We start from the raw sequence: 17,247 nt of genomic DNA, 5'->3' as shown, positions 1-17,247 counted from the left end.
AGCTCTCTCAGCCTTTCCTCATATGGAAGTTGCTCCAGGCCCTTGGTCATCTTAGTGTCTCTGTGCTGGACCTTCTCCAGTAGTTCCTTGTCCTTCTTGAGCTGAGGAGCCCAGAACTGGACACAGTACTCCTGGTGAGGCCTCACCAGTGCAGAGTAGAGGGGGAGGATAACCTCCCTCGACCTGCCTGCCACGCTGTTCTTAATGCATCCCAGGATGCCCTTGGCCTTCTTTTCAGCACTGAAGACCCCAAACAGGGTATAGAATCTAAAGGGACTATACACAATAGCAGTCCCTTATCCAGAGGGTCTTAGCCTGCATTCTCCAAGCTTTTTAAGGCTCTTAAACCCTACTGAATTCAAATGCTTTTAAGATTCGTGGTCTTGTGATCATCTGGTGCCATGATAACTTGTCCTGCTGGTGTACCTGAAGCTCCTGCAACTTAGAGGTTTGCATTGCATAGCAGAGATAATTTGTGTAAGAAAAAACCAATAACTTATCCACCATCTTCTTGTGCTGCCCAAGAAAGTGAGAGTACCTCAGCAAGGAACACATCTGTAAGACCGAATAGCTCAGAGAATAATCTTTCTGACCCTGATGCAACGGGTAAATAACTTTCTTGTAAGAAACATGAATGTGAGGATCAACTTGCGCTATTCCTTCTTCTCCTTCTGCACAGTAAAGCCTTTAGGTTAGATGAAGGTAAGGATCTCTCTGCTTACAGATCTGCAAAAGACAGTCTTTTGAACATGAGCACAGAATAAGTGACTGCTTGTATGGAAAAAGACACTGAAGCTTAACAACCTGCTACAGCTTTTCTGAGTGTGTTGGAGTGTATTTAGCCTGTTAGGTTTTCCCATCTTGATACATTAATGTGTTGAGAAGGCACTGTGAGAACTAGATGGTAATCCTGTCAGTGGATCCTTTTTGTCCCCTCTCCCTGAGAGATCCTTGGGAGCTCTGCTTAGAGGACTCAAGCAGGTGACCTGAGCTTCAGCAGTTTTGTTATAAGGAAACAACGTTGGCAGGCAAGTAGGTTCTTGATGCTGGGATCAGAGGGGTACAAATGTGTGGAAAGAGTTGGCATGCAGACAACTGGTTGCAGAATCAAGACCATAAATAGCACCAGAAAATCATAGAGAAGATATATTTAGCTATGTCTTGAAGGCCATGCTGTTAATTTTTTTGCTTTCTTTTCTCCTCTTCTATGGTTTTCTGGGTGGCTTATTTCTGGTTATAGGACTTAAAGGTTCCAGAAGATGTGTGCTTGCTGTTTTTCGGGCAGTTGCCATTGCAAGTCACTCTGCAGCATGTAATAGCTTTTCATTTGTGTGTTTCGTTTGTTTTGCTTGTCTATTTCTATCCAGCTTCCTCTAAAGTATTACTACGGTGTTAGTATGTGATGGAAGATGGCTTTAAGATCTAATTGTTTCTTAGTGAGCCAGCACAGCTCCTGTAGAACACGGATGCTGACTTGAAGAAATGTATATTGAGGGGAGAATGGGTGCCTTTGCATCTGACTAAAAGCTCTGGACTTTAGAGTCCACAATTCTAAAGTGGTATTTTTGGGGGGCATATATCCCAACCCCCTTAAATGTTAGGCTTTGAGGGGGTTGGGATATATGCCCCTCCCAAAAAAAGACTTTAGAATTGTGCTATTTTGTGTTTTTCCTGAAGAATCTGGGCCAGGGCACTTGACAAAAAGGACTTTTGGTCTGATCCAGTGCAGCAATTCTTACGATTGCTAACTTTCCTGCTTAATTAAACTGAGAGTGAATGTCTCAATGTCATCGTAGCTCAGGGATGTTTGAATCCTGTCGCCTATGACATACCTGTTTGTGCCTTTCTGGCCTTGGCACTGGAGTCCTAGGCCACGTTGCTCCTGCTGCTACTGATCCTTTGTAGGCTTGGCCCTGCAAAATGCTGGGCAATCCCTGTTGAAGGGTAATATGTTTTCCTCTAGTCTTTCCTATGCAGTTCCCAGGCTGACAGCCAAGAGGTGAGAGCATACAAAGGGCTGACACTGACACAAAAGACTGGGGGCCCATTTCCTAATACGCTTCTTTCTTTAAGTTTAGTAACAAAATACTGTGTCCATTAATTGTGTACTTTCACCTTTTGTACTATGCTGCAAGGAAACTGAGGAAGATGTCTGTAGCTGCTGAAACTTTCTGCAGTATGGAACAACCAGTTATCTCTCCTTCTGTATTTTGATGAAGGTGATAGGGAACATAACATGGTTTTGTTTAGGACTTGTTATGGTTACTTTTGCTGTAGGCATATGATGCTTCTGAAAGAGCAGTATGGAAAACAAGTGATCGTTAACCTGTTGGGAAGCCGAGGAGGAGAGGAGGTGCTCAACAGGGCTTTTAAGGTAAAAACAATGATTTTTTTAACTGCCGATCTCCCCTGAGTCTCCATGTTCTTCTGTTTCCCTCCTGGCGCAGTAGGTGATGAATGGTATATACTAAGAAGCGATGTTATCACTTTACTAGATGTTACATACTGAGAGAATGGTGCTTCAGAGTCTCGTGGTTTAATTTCCACCTCTGCCTTCCTGCTTATTTCTTCACACATTTATGCATATTCTCTTTAACCAGACTTTAGAAAAACCTGCCCTGATTCTCTTAAGAGTAGTTCACACTTGCAAAAATGAATTGTGGCCATCTTTGTCATAGGATGTAGTCACCTATGCAGTCAGGTGCCTCATGGGATTGCTAGAACTGCTTGGGGACCAGCCCCTGACCCTGGCTCACTGAGCATAAGCAAGCTGTCCTGCTCTGATTGTCGTGGGAAATAGCTGTCTTGCACTGATTGTGATGGGAATTGGCTGCCCAAGCACCAGATGACAGTCTGCTGTATGAAGAGAGAGGTTTTCCTGGCCCCTGCGTGTCCCTCGGCGCAGCTAATGCCTGAAAGCATCTGGGTTGTGCTTTCAGGATGTCAGGCATTGTAGAATTAAAGCCACGCTGAGTTCTAGTGCAGTATTCTCATGGCCAGATTTTTAAAACGAATGTGTACTTGAAGCTGCAGGTTGGCACTGAGTGGGATTTGCAGCAGCGCGTCGCTGCCTGAGTCTGGCTGGAGGGTGATGGCACTCTGCCACCTAAGTGCCTGTTACTGCAGAAACCCAACATAGGTAGATACTTTGGAGTATATCTTCCTAAGAATAATATGAAGAGTGGTTTAAGCACACACCTGCAGCAAGTGTTATGTATTTATCATTGGTAAAGAGAGATACAGCAGCTCTGAGTCCAAATGTTTAATGTGTCAAACTAAGCAAAATTAAAATTGTAGTTTAATAGCTTCTGGATTGTTTCCCTCTCTGTTGGAATAATGCACTCAAGATAAGGAGCATCTTGAGGTTTTTGGCAGTTTTTCTGTGTGACCATTTCCTCCTCCTCCTCCAAAAGAGCTGGGAAGGACTAACAGCTTCCCAGTGTAAAGCGACAACGTGAAAGTCTCCCTGTACAGAATATGGCCAAAGAAAGTGATTATGACTAAAGCTTGCAAGGCAGTGAGGAAAGCACAGAAGTGGAGACTGGTCCTAGCTTAAGTTTTCAGCTTCCAAGTAAACCTCTATAATCTTTTGATTTCCCTGTCTTTAAAGTAGCATTTATAGTTTATTTTGCAAGAACATTGAAATTTAGGGGTAAGAGATGATCACTTGCAAAATGCTCAAATAGCTTATAAGGATACAAATCTGACTTTTCTTGTTAATTTAATACTAATATTTCATCAAACACTTGCATTCTTGAAGACAATATTCTGGCTAGTGTTGTACAAACAGAGCTTAAGTCAGAAACAGCGCATTGCTAGAAAAAAGACCTTGCATTCATTCATTTATTTTAAATAAAGATCTAGTTGAATTGTTAAACTTCACTGACATTTAAAAATAAATAAATTATGAAAGCACTCTGTGAGCTGAAAGAATTTAGACTGGCAGTGCTGGACACTGAAGTTTTGTATCCATTCAAAACAGCCACCTCTTGCTTTTTCTTTACCTTTGTGTTTTAATAAATGGATGCTTGGAAAGAATTGATAATAGTCAATTTTAACCGTGGTTATTTTAAAGAGCTTGATTTGAAAAGCAAGTAATTCATAGGGGCATGATTTGGAATGAAAACTTTTCTCCTTTTCTGTCATTAGTTCATTTCTTGTATTCCTGCCTCTTCTCCCAACTCTAACTGCAATTTTAGTAATTCTTAGCAGATTTGGTTCAAAATATTCTTGTAATGACTACTGCTGGGTTTCCTTGACCAGAATGTCACGGCTACCATTTGTTTATGCAACAAGAACAAGTGAAATGTTGTAAAAGACCAACTTGCCTTCAGCTGTTACCTGAATCAGCTGTTACCAGACCAAAAATCAATACTGTTCCCAGTAATGCTGTTCCTTTCCTAAGCATCCTGTGTAACAAACGTAATTATGTTTAGAGTAAAAGCAGTGCTGTAGTGTTGAGTTACAAACACTGACAACAATTTCCACCCAGGCAGTGGGTAAATATCCTCAAGTGCATTACCAGTGCCAGCAGCTGTAAAGGCAAGTTGAGGTGTTGTCAAGAGAAGCAGATAGGAACTGTTTTGGCTTTTGTAACAGTAATGAAATATATTTTGCACGTCTCTCTCCAAACACTACGCAACACCTTTAAATTTCCTTCTGCAGGGAAGGCTTAATGGCATACTTGATAAAATCATACTGGTGTAACTGCTGCATGTACACTTTTAATCTAATATCAGAATTGTTTTGTTAAGTTTTGTGTGTCACAATCTTAAGTGGAGAAAAGCATCCACCTCTTCAGATGAGAATGTGGAGGAGGGAAGGGAATAGACAAAGACTTGCACAGTTGGAGTTAATGTAACAGTGCTCTGGCTTTGACTTGGAGAGCAGGATGCAGTATTGTCGTATCTATTACAAAATGGAATTTGTGGTGATTACGGAAATGCATGTGAGGCCATGGAAATTGGAGATGAAATAATGAGGCTATTTGTGCCTCTTCTTTCACTTTTGTGCTTCACTACAAACATAATATGTTTGCTGGGACATCATTTCTTTCTTACTTCGTCCCCAGGCGCCCTCTACCTAAATTTAGGGCCACGTTTTCCCATGTCTTGGCACTTCAGAAATGGTTAAAAACTACACCCATGCACTGTTAAGTTCTTCTACATTAAGCAGCTCTGGACACCCACCCTGTCAGGGTCCTGGTCCTGAGCCTGCCCAGAGCATCACTGTTGCTGTACGCCCTCACGCACAGAGGTAGCAGCCCACTGCTGCGGGGCTGCCACTAGCCGAGGCACAGACTGCAGCAATTCTAATGTGTACTTGCAGTACACTTTTAGTTCCCCTGCAGAAAGGTTGGGGTCTAACACTACAGTTTACTTTTAGAAAGTAAACAAAATAGGGAATGTCAGTTGGGTTTGGTTTTTTTTTTTTTCATGTCTGGCCTTTCATACAAACTTCTCAGTATTAAAAACGTAATAAACAGTCAAAGTTCAGTAATGGCAAAAGCATGGTGGCATCAATCCTTACATTATGGCTTGAGCAGGATTTGTTTTCCTTCATTCTCTGTCTAAGCAGAAACTGCTATGGGCCTCTTCGCATGCGGCAGACACTCCCATGATAAACTTTGACTACCACCAATTTGCAAAAGGTGGGAAAACTGAGAAACTGGAAGCTTTGCTGAGGCCTCAGCTGAAGTTGCACTGGGAAGACTTTGGAATTTTCACAAAGGGCGAGAATGTAAGTCCACGGTGAGTGTCCCTTCCCCTTTGTCCAAACATAGCCAGGTACCACCTGTCCTGGTCTTCCCAGGTTTCTTGCTGTGTTTGAACCATGAGCATAAATGACTATCCAGAAATACAGTTTTGAGACAAAGTGTAGTCTTGGTGCTAAAATAGATTATTTGGCTTAACTGCTTCTCTGCTGTTTGAAATCTGTAAAATTACCAGTGCATTGCTTTGCTAATACAGTGTTGCAAATGTAGTCAAGTCATTAGATATGTTAATGGACTATGCTGTGCATGATGTGCTTGCGCTGTCAAAATGGGGGTGGGTATATTCAGGCTGAACATTTGATGATCTTGTTCAATCAACTCATGATTAGATTTTTTTTTTAATTATACCTTTTTTTTCCTCCTCTTGTGTTTGGTTACCGAAGTCTGCAGACAGGTACTTTTCGAATGAATTGTTTGGACTGCCTGGATCGTACTAATAGTGTACAGTCCTTCATTGCACTGGAGGTGAGTTTGTCAGAGGACCTTTTGTGGATGGTGTACTGCAAATATTGTCTGTTCCATGGGAAAGACATGAAAGAGTGCATGTGCCTCAGTTATACAAGTCTGTCTTGTCAGTTCTATGAGACAGAACGGTGCTGGCTGGAATACTTAAACTGAGGATAAAAAGCAAAAACACATTTAAGAACAATGTTGTTGTTTTTTCTCCTTCTGTACCTAATCCAGATCCTGCTTGCTCAATTAGAGAGCCTTGGTTTGAACTCTAAGTCTATAATTGAACGCTTTGTGGAATCCTACAAAGTGATGTGGGCGCTCAACGGTCATAATCTGAGCAGAGTGTTTACTGGCAGTCGTGCCCTTGAGGGGAAGCACAAGGTAAAGAAAAATGGCAAAACTGTTCACAAGTAAAGAAAGCTGTCTGATTTACTCCTCAGTGTCACTTGCACTGATAATTCCTGTCTGATGTAGGTTGGGAAGCTCAAGGATGGCGCCCGCTCTGTGTCTCGTACCATTCAGTCAAATTTCCCTGATGCAGTAAAGCAGGAAGCAATCCAGTTGCTGCTGATGGGTGACTTCTTCAGTGAGGAATATGCAGACAAAGGCAAGATGCTTATGGACCACACTGCACTGCTGGGTAAAGCCGGTGTAAACCCTTCGCTTTTCCTTTGTGTCTGTTTTTAGCTGTCGGGTATAAGCAATTGCACCCTTTAAAGAAAAAAAAAATCAATAATTAAGCTACTTCTGCACAGATCTCTTGTTTAAAACACTGCTTTCAGGAGACCATAGCACAACTGTGTGTGTTTTCATTTCACTGTGCTCATTTCTCATATTTTCTTTCAGACTTCTGAGTATGTTTGTCTGTTCTTTGATGATGATCTCCTCTGACAGTTTAGAGGAGCTGGACTAGAGGGAAGGATTTTAAGGCTACATTCCCAGTCTGGTCCTGAGTTTGTCTTGAGGAAGTCGCTTGAGCTCAGATTTTTTTATCTCCTTATTTTTGGCCTGCACTTTGCACATGCTTTCAGCCATTTGGATCTTTAAAGACACATTTGTGTTATGTTGATCCATTCCCTGATTTACTCCAGGGCCTGATAGTCCACAACACATACACAGGTGTTTACACCCACCTGGAGTAAACCAACTCAGCTCTCTCAGAGAAGGTAATTGCACCACAAACAGTATCAAGTGGTCACTTTGCTCTAGACAGCTAACAGATTTTAATAGGATTGACGAGAACCATTCAGTGCTGCTTCAATCCTGGGGCTGTTAACTGATGCAGGCCACAAGGAAAATATAAATAGCTTCTCTATGCCTGACTGTTAGCACCAATCGGGCAGTTAAAGGTTAAGGTTACCTCAGTTGCTCACACAAAAAACGCACTCTGCTAATTTTCTATACTCATCAAAATAAGGGAATATAGTAGTTTCCTGCGAGGAGTTCTGACCAGGCTAGAGAGACAATGCTAGTTTTGGATTGTTGTGAGACTCTGCTGCTCTCCGCCTTTTCCTCCACACTAAACTTCTTAAGGCTTCAACTTAAGTCATAACTTGTGACATGCTTGATAGCTGTAGGCTGAACTGAAAGGATTAAGGGAGGGAAAATAATTTGTTTGTTTAATACTCTAAGAAGTGCAGGAAAATGTATGCTGAAAGTGAGTGACCAACCCTTCACAGGCTTTCAAAGGGTTTCTGGAAGAGAAATTGCTGACATAAACCCCAGTTATCTCGTAGTTATTGCCACTGGAGTTATTCCTTAGCTTTTGTGTTACCTGCTAGGGTAACATCATTCTTTCACAGTGACTGCATCACTGCTCTCTGTATGCTTTCTGTCCTTTGGCACATTCTGCTTTTACAACCCCTCTTTCTCTCTCCCCTCTCCCGTCAGTGACTCCAAGTGTTTTGAAGGCCATGTCAGAGCGTCAGTTTGAATTCACAAGCTTCAAGCGTGTTCGTGTTGCCACGGGGACCTGGAATGTGAACGGAGGAAAGCAGTTTCGAAGCAACGTTCTCGGTACCAGCGAGCTGACAGACTGGCTGCTGGATTCTCCCAAGCTCTCTGGAGTTTCTGAATTTCAGGGTAAGACTTCGCAGTCAAAATGTGTAAGCAATATTTGCTGGCATCTCTCGAGACAGTGAGTTGAAACACAAGATCTGATCAGCTGTTCCTTTCAAAGGCAGTGCATCTTGGAGGGCATTTTCTTTCAGTTCTTAGGGGTGTATTCAGCTCCATGTAGACTTGTGCTGCCTCCCTGCAGCAGGGAAATGGTGTGGGAAGGGCTCCTGACAGTCAGAGCAACTCCTGAGTCTGTATCATGTGACTGTTCTGAACTTCGAGCAAGTCAGAATCCAGAGGTGTCTATCACACCATCGTAGGGTCTGTCTGCCTATTCTGCATCCCTAATTTCATTTTCTCCTTCCATACGTCTGCTCTTTGTTCTTATTGTGAGCAGGAGCTATATGCTTAGGTGCCCTCAGAGTGACTCCTTGAGCTTTATCTGGAGCTGAATGTATCTGTACAATGTGGGCTCTGAGATTGTCTGAAGGCTTTGAGAGTAACATTTCTAGACAGAAAGATTTATTTTGTTGAAGTCAGTTTCCTTTGTTTTTAGCAGTACAGAGGGCTCTTGTGCTTGTGGCTTGCTTAAATTGGCCGCTGAATTTCTTATTTACAAGACAAGGTCAGGTATTGCAATTGATTTACAAATTCTATTAAGGAAAATGAAACGTGAATATTCTGTCATTTAAAAACTGAGTGGTTGCAGAACTATGGCAAAACCTGTGCTGTCGTCGTTACAGTGCAGCGTTTAGCTTCCTGCAGGCATCACAGGGATAGTCCTGTGCCTAATCCTGAAGCTCAGTAATTAATTCCCCAATCCTTGGCTGCTTACACAAGTGGTCTCGTTTGAGTGCATGGATGTGTGATTAGGTGCTGACCACTGTGCTCTGAGTAGCTTAGGTGGGTGTTTGGTCCAGTCTGTTTCAAAAACAGTTTACATGTGTTAGCACGTGACCATGGCCATGATACTAAAATCTGTGAGAGCCTGTCAAGTGCTAGCGTTGCCAGGCCTTCCCCGAGAGAACTGGAGGAGCAGGACTATGTGGTACAGGCAACCATAATGGGATAGGTGTCAGCAGCTTCTGGAAGACAGCCGAGTTACGTGAATGGGCAGAGCTAGGGTATGACTACGCCGATGTCTGCCTTCGTCATCGCGTCTGTGTTCGTGGTCCATGTCAGTGCAGTGCCTACACAAATGGGTAAGCGTTCAAAGACCAATATCCAGAATTATTAATGGGAAATACGCCTGTGTTCAGTGCCTGTCATGTTAGGCCAGTAAAGGAGGCTAGCTGTCATGTGCCAGTTTCACCCTTGTGTCTACAAAGAATCGCTACGTATTTTACTTTCTCTTCTTGTTTTCTGATTGAGGATCATATGGTTGTCTACTACTTAGGTCGTCATGTTGAGTAAGTTACTGTTACCTGGGCTGTATGACAGTTTAAAAACCAAACCAAACTGCAATCCCTTTAGGCAACGGACAGACCTGATGAGTCAAGAGCTACGCTTCACACTAGTACATGAGAGCATTTGATCTTAGATGTTTTACCAGGGTAACATCCACAGGCTTGGGCCGGGAAGGAAGGGTCACTGCACCCTAGAGTCACCTAACCTAACTTTAAGTGTGGGTGGTCTAAGAAAGGCTCAGGAGAAAGAAGATAGGACAAAACTTCTAAGGCTTCCATAAATTGTCTAAAGGCATCGAGGTGGAAGTGACATACTGATGTGTGGACAGTAAGTTCAGTTACACAGGAATCAGTGTCGAAAAAGAAGAGGAAAAGCATGTTGGGTAAAATAGCAAGTGGGTGAAAGATGGTGGGCAGTGAGATGCTGTGGCTTTAGTGATGAGTGGGGTGAGGAAGAGAGAACATTGAATATTTTCTCATCTTAACATTGCTACAGTATAATACTCTGTTCTGAACTGCTTCCTGCAAGAGAGATGGAGACCAACTGGTGGGAGAAAAGCAGGAAAGAAATTCAGGGGAACTGCAGGGGTTGTTTTGTGAGATTAGATTAAAGGAGCTATGAATATGTATAGCTTGGCAGGGGTTACACAAGATGGAACTACAGGAATGATCTCTATCAGAAATTAGAAAACAAGTCGTTAGAAGAAACAGAAAAATAGTAACTCTTGTCTGACTTTTCCCTCTTGCCAACAGATGATGAAAACTGCCCTCCTGACATATTTGCAGTAGGATTTGAAGAGATGGTTGAATTAAATGCAGGGAATATTGTGAATGCTAGGTAGGTAAAAAAAACCCAAACTGAAACAAACAAACAAAATAACAGAAAGAACCCCCCAATCCACAACTCAAAACAAGCACACACCCCAAATTCCGCAAAGAAACCAGCCAAACAAGAGCTTCCAGAGTTGTTCTTTTTTATGGTCAGATGTATAGAGTACTTCCTTCTGAGTCTGTTGCCTGTAACCGTAGCTGGAAATATGTATGCCATTAACAAAGGGCACTGGAATGGTGCTGAAAGCGCTGTTTCTCTGTGGACGTTTGTACAGTACAACACAGTGTGTTTGTGTTTTCTGAGTCTCTTCACTCTTTTAGCAGAAAAGAATTCTGATAGTTGACACTGATTTAACACTTGTCCTTAAACCCCTGCTGGATGTTGGAAAAATGTGCTCAGTGACTACAAACATAATTGGCATTCATGTGGGAATTCAAAAATTAATGGAATGTCTCTCTGGTTAATTGTACTTCTGGAAATTATGGCTAGAGAAGGAGTTAAAGGCAAAGCCTGAGCTTGGCACATCAGCATGTACAGTAGGCTGTGGTGTATACCAGTCCTTTTGAATCCGAATCGGGGTGGAACCCTGAAGATAATGTTTCCAACGCTGATTCATCAGGCTGACCAGTTAGTTGTCTGTTGTGGGAATGATAGGTTACAGCAGTGCCTAGCGCTGCAGTGTATCTGCTTGTGTCAGTTGACTGTGGGGGTAAGAAAAAGCGAAGCCTGCAGAAGCAAAGGTATAGGCACCCACCCACAAAGCTTCAGCTAAGAACAGCCAACAGCTGTGGGTAGCCAGGCATCTCCCAGTCAGAGAAGATCCAGAGAAGATCTCCGCTTCACTGTGAACACAAGAAATCTTACAAGTCATGAGACTGACCTGTATTTCTGTTTTTATGGTTATGATTACTACAGTCAGCTTCCAGTTTTCCCCAGTGAACGGGGGTATCAAACGTCATGTAAGCATGGGTCTTTCAAAGCGTAGTAGACAAAAGCCTCTCACGTCCAGAAGCAGCGTAACTGTATTTGTGCACTGTGCCTTGGCTCACTGACCCTGCTAACTCCAGGCTGGCTCACAAGGAGGTATTATCTGTCCCTGCCGTGCATCCTGGAGCACTCCCAGTTCTACAGCCTAATGGGATGCCTGTAAACCTAAGGCACAGTTAATCTGCTCATTTTATTGACTGTATGTGGTTCGTTTTAATTCCATTAAATGATTTTATGTTTGTTCCAGTACAACGAATAGAAAAATGTGGGGAGAGCAGCTTCAAAAAGCTATTTCCAGGACTCATCGCTACATTCAGCTGACATCAGCACAGCTTGTTGGTGTTTGTCTTTTCATCTTTGTCCGACCGTATCATGTTCCCTTCATCAGGTAAAAAAAACAGTCAAAAGCAAAACTAAAAATAACCTCTCCAACCTGTGTCTTCAGTAACATCTGCTGTTGGAGTGTGGCCAGAGAGGGTGGGAGTGACTTCTCAGCTTGGTAGGAATCATGCAAACCTGGATTCCGGTCTCTGGTCTGTGTGGGAGACTTTCCAGGAAGCAGTAGTCTGGAGTCCATCCTCCTGAGTATCACAAAGGCCAGGCAGCCCCAATATCTTCTTCCCGTCCAGCTGAGAAGCTAAGAATGCTCCAGGTGGGCAGTCAGGGTGTAGCACCTTGCTTGGGTGTTGTCTTTCTGGAAAAGGAATGACCACAGCTAGTAAATCCAGGAGTGTTTGGAGCCCCAAGTGAAGGCAAATGCCTGCCTCTTCCTGATGGGCAAGTTTTACCTTCTAACCCTCTCCTTAGTGTTTCTGCATGGAAACTGGACTGTCTCCAGACCTGAAAAGAATGGTGGAAAAGGTGGAAAAGCAAGGTTGGAGACAGAGAGCTAATTTTGCCCCCTGACATTCTGTAGAATTGAGAGCTACAAGGGCCCATTAAGTGTTTGTCTCTCCCAGGGGTCACTGTGTGCCCAGTCAGGAGGGTGCAAAACTGGGTGTCCTCAGTTTACCAGCACCAATGTCCCCAGAGACTGACCAAACTCCTCTTTCCCCTAGAAGATCACTAAACCACCACAATCGCCGAGCCAAGGATATGTGCATTAAAATGCCTTTGTTGTGGGCACGAATTACTCAGGCTAAGCGTAAGTGGTAGGAAACGAATAATTAGCCAAAACTATCTTTGGGCATCTGTCTGACCTTCAAGTCTAGAGTGATCCAACAGTGCCCTCTACCCCATATTAGGGGCACTGATTGGCCACTGCATTTTGTGATGAAAATACCAAAAGCTGCCTCTTTCTTCCCTCTGATCTCCAATCTGCTGAGATGAGCGCACAAGTTGTGTAACACCGTGTGCTGTAGGCTAGGCAGAGTAATGCAGGCCAGGTAACCATGATGGTCTTGCATTGCTGCCTTCCCAGTAATCTTTCTTCAGCATGATTTAAAAACATTACATAATTTTGTTGGTACAAAGCAGTCCAGAGGAGAAGTGTTTCTGTCAGTTTTTGACTTTTCACCTTGCTTACAAGAAATTTGAGTAATCCAGCAGGAAGTGCATGGTTTAAATGGAAATCAGAAGCAGAACGGCACAGTGGCTCCATTGCAGCTGTCAAACTGCTAGGAGTTGAATGTAGCCCTTCGAAACTCAAGAGAAAAAGGGAAGGGTTTGATTTTAGTGGCCAAGATTCATCATTTAATGCTGATGTGCTGCTGTTATGTGAACGTAATCAAACGTGACCTGTATGCTTGTGTAGGTTTTCCCATGTCTAGTAAAGGAATCCAAAAATTATCAGAAGTGCCAAAAAAGGCTTCTGCGCTTACAGTGATTGAAGAGATTAGGACAGAAGTTAAAGAATAGAGAAGTAAAATGAGAGAATATCTGAAGCTTATACAGCAATGAAAGGATTGATGAAATACAAGTAGTTGAATGTAGAGTGGGTTATCTCAACATAACCTTTGCCATGAATGCAGAGATAAATATCAGTCAGCAGTTGGGCAGTCAGGCAGCAGGAAGGAAGATGCTTCTTTTGGAGTGCTTAAAACACATCTTTTCATAGAAAACATTAATGGTCCTCTTTTGCCTCCCTGAGGGTGTCTTCTGATGGTTTTCTGCAGTCAAGGAAAGAGTAACATAAAGAAGGAGGAAAAAAAACCATAGGGGCAGGGAAGAGAGAAGAAAATGAACGGGGAGAAAAACGAGAGCCTGTAATATCTTGCATCATTCAGATCGTGAATGCCTGACACCAGCTCAAATAAGACTTAGTGGTTTTCTGGCTGACCCTTGCTTAAAGTCAAGAATATTTTAGTCCAGATCTGCTTGACTTATATCTGGAAAGTAAAATTTTCTCACTGGGAAGGACACGCTTGGGCTGGGGTTGGTTACAACAATGATCTCATCTTTCACTTACCTGATCAGACAGGCGTGCTTTATTCTCAGTGTAGATCGGCTACCTGGGAGAAGTTATCCTGCGAGCAGGTGGTCTGCTTTGCCAAGTCATCTTTGTGTAGTAAAGCGGATGCTAAGTGTGACATTGAAATGCTATGTAATTAACAGCATGGAGGCCCTAAGCAATTTGTCATCAGTATAGAACTCATTTTAGGAGTTAGGTATAAATAGTTATGTCCAGTAAGCACTGATTTTTATTGCATCTGATTTAAAAAATTACGGGTTATGATCTGTTGCTCTTCAATTGACTGAAAAATCTGGCATCAACTGTGAAGTTTCAACACATAGTAACACTAATTAAATTGATAACTATGTGAAAAGCAGATTCCCATATGTTCAAAAGTAAAAGGAAACATAATAGTAAAATTAGTTATTGTCACATTTTAAAGATCACGATAGAGGCAAATGTGAAAAGTATGTTCTGTAGAAATTACAAACATTTCAGAAATACTGTCCCTTCTAAACCAGCAAGATGAGGAGAAAAATACTTTCAAATAGTTTTATTCCTATACTATTGTATTATACTTAATTTGAAACATAAGGAGATGAATATCATGAAGAAACTTCGCAGTCTAAAAGATGCTGCCTAAAAGCGTCAAGTTTTCTGGATGGGAGAAGACATGGTGTTGTAAACTGCCTTTTCCTTTATGTTCCAGTCAAAGTTAATTGGAATGTTTGTTGCTGCAGCCCTTTACTCTCTACTCTTTACCTTTTTTTTTTTTTTTTTTTTAAATACAGGGATGTAGCAATAGACACTGTGAAGACAGGAATGGGAGGAAAAGCTGGAAATAAAGGTGCAGTGAGCATTCGTTTTCAGTTCTATAGTACCAGTTTCTGCTTTATATGCAGTCACTTAACTGCTGGGCAGACTCAAGTGAAAGAAAGGAATGAAGATTATAAAGAAATCACACAGAAACTCAGCTTCCCAATGGTAAGTATAGGCATATGTATGCTAAAAACATTGGAGATGAAGGCTGTATCTTTACATTGTGAAAGCTGGTCTCAGGTTGTCTTTGATGACAGGTCATCAAAAAGGTCATCCCAGTGCCATGGAGAATGGGCATAACAGAAAACGGTAAAGAAAACAACAAAAGGAAAGATGTTTCACATGAGACCAGATACCACCCAGTACAGCACTTGCTTTACTTAAGTTCTACACCTTTCAAAAAATATAGTTGCTGCAGTGCTTGCCGTCATCGTCTTTTCAAGTTAAGCTTTAAGAATGGTGCGGCTTAACTGACGAATCTTTAAGGCCTCTTGGATAAGATCTAGGTGACTGGTGAGGGAGATGGAGAACATGATGTTGATAGCTCTTGCTGGCACTGATTAGTGAGGGTTCCTAAAAGACCACCTGTGCAACTCGGTACATCAGTGCTTTCGCTGCTCCTGATCAGGTATGACGCATCAGTTCTTGGTCACTGATGTGGTACTTTCTGTTCCCTGCATTTTGTCCTCATGAATGTGTCACTGTCAAGGAATTGCTGGCTTTTCTCAGAGCGTGGCAAGTTGGCACTATTGGTCTATATGGATAACTTCTCCCCTCAGTGGTGTCAAATCAATCACCCTGGTGTTTTATTTCACACTTCTCAGGCCAGCAGATAACCCATGGGATTCGGTAGCAGCGCTTCTTTGCTTCCCTTCATGTTGGTTGCTTTTATTTCCACAGCACTTTCTTTCTGAGACCTCTCTGGAGAGGTCCTAAACGAGGGAGGGAATGGACCAGTTTGTGTATTCTGGTTAGTCAGCCAAAAATGGCATTTAGGTTGCAAAGCATAAAATTTTAACTTCCTGTTGTTTGCAAGGTTTAGAGGCTTTGCACGTGCAGCATATCAATCAGCTGGTTTATGTAAAAAATAATACTGACAGTCTGAACGTCCTGCTTAGAATATCTGTTCCAAATGACCATAAAGTTGTGCTTATGGTAGTTTTTTCCTTCTTACACCTCATTAACTATTTTATGTCCTTTACAATAGCTAAATGTACCTTGTGTGCGCAGTGCATATAAAGACTGCCCTCTAGTGCTGACAGCCACATTTCCTTTATGAATCTTGGGGCTTCAGAGGTTTATAGCTTGCCTGGAACAAAAAAAAGGGACTGGTTAGAGGATAGGATGTTAAACTTAGAATTGGAGTGAATTTTCATTGACCTTTTTTCAATACGTTTACAAAACTGACATGCACATAAGATCAAGTTTGGAGCTTGTTGTTACTCGGGACCTTTGTTGCTGAATGTGCCTGGGTATCAGAAACACATTTTGTGTTATGTTTAGAATATATGTGTGTGAAATGTATTAGGGAAACAAATATGTATTTTTAAGATTCATGACAGCCAAACTGTCAATATAAAGCTGGGGTCCCAGTTTAGGCATACCTTCAGGAAACGGGTCAGAGTCTGACGCTCTTGTTTACAGAATTCAGCGGGATGCAAAAGACAGTGAAAGAACCATTCCATTTTAGCACAAGGTGGGTTTTAATAAATAGAATGTGGCAAGTAGGTCCAGTATTTAGTAATTCAGAGAGACCAAGTTGTACATTTCAGTGCATTAAGGGTGTTTTCATGAATGTGATTTAGCACTAACAGTATTCTGTACCTCTGAACTAGGGGCGAAGCGTGTTCTCCCATGACTATGTCTTCTGGTGTGGGGATTTTAATTATCGCATTGATCTGACTTATGAGGAAGTCTTTTACTTTCTCAAACGTCAAGATTGGAAGACACTTCTGGAATTTGATCAACTACAACAGCAAAAATCCAGTGGAAAAGTAAGGCAGTGTGTCTCATTTTCTTGAATACCTGATGTTGACTTACTCTAATTCCTTGAGAAAGTGAAGAAGTCGCATTTTCAGATCCTTGTTTGTTGTACGTGAATGTAGTAATTTGTTTAAAAATCAGAATGTTGGTTGTTAGAAAGGAAGTTGATATGTCACAATGGCACATACCTCATCTGTAACTTAATCAAAGAGATGATTTCTTTTCATAGATTTTTAAAGACTTCCACGAAGGGACTATTAATTTTGGACCAACATACAAATATGACGTTGGCTCAGAGGCTTATGACACAAGTGATAAGTGCAGAACACCAGCTTGGACTGACAGAGTGCTTTGGTGGAGAAAGAAACTGCCTTTTGAAAAAACAGGTGTGTGGGATCTTTCCCCCTTCTTTATCTGAAAGTTGCTGTAGATTTTGTCCAGAACCCACCTAAGGGGATTTAATCTAGTGAACAGTAAGGAAAGGCTTTAGTGAGTTCTGGGCTGGGAGCTCTCTTTAGGCTTAGTCCCATAGGCTTAGTCCAAC

General features: G+C 42.1%; 1 protein-coding gene across 1 annotated transcript in view; it reads left to right on the top strand.

Annotated features, from left to right (window-relative positions):
- Positions 1–17,247, top strand: part of SYNJ2 (synaptojanin 2) — a 58,438-nt gene that overhangs the window by 24,158 nt on the left and 17,033 nt on the right. The window contains exons 6-16 of the mRNA XM_010161687.1: positions 2,278–2,374; positions 5,578–5,750; positions 6,157–6,238; positions 6,458–6,607; positions 6,701–6,866; positions 8,117–8,308; positions 10,444–10,528; positions 11,757–11,897; positions 14,693–14,885; positions 16,556–16,714; positions 16,933–17,089. Coding sequence (XP_010159989.1) covers positions 2,278–2,374; positions 5,578–5,750; positions 6,157–6,238; positions 6,458–6,607; positions 6,701–6,866; positions 8,117–8,308; positions 10,444–10,528; positions 11,757–11,897; positions 14,693–14,885; positions 16,556–16,714; positions 16,933–17,089 — 1,595 coding nt within the window. The remainder of the gene's footprint in view (positions 1–2,277; positions 2,375–5,577; positions 5,751–6,156; positions 6,239–6,457; positions 6,608–6,700; positions 6,867–8,116; positions 8,309–10,443; positions 10,529–11,756; positions 11,898–14,692; positions 14,886–16,555; positions 16,715–16,932; positions 17,090–17,247) is intronic.

Source organism: Eurypyga helias, unplaced genomic scaffold, assembly GCF_000690775.1.
Source record: "Eurypyga helias isolate BGI_N326 unplaced genomic scaffold, ASM69077v1 scaffold28361, whole genome shotgun sequence".
Classification (NCBI taxonomy): domain Eukaryota; kingdom Metazoa; phylum Chordata; class Aves; order Eurypygiformes; family Eurypygidae; genus Eurypyga; species Eurypyga helias.
This window is presented reverse-complemented; position numbering and strand designations above follow the sequence as displayed.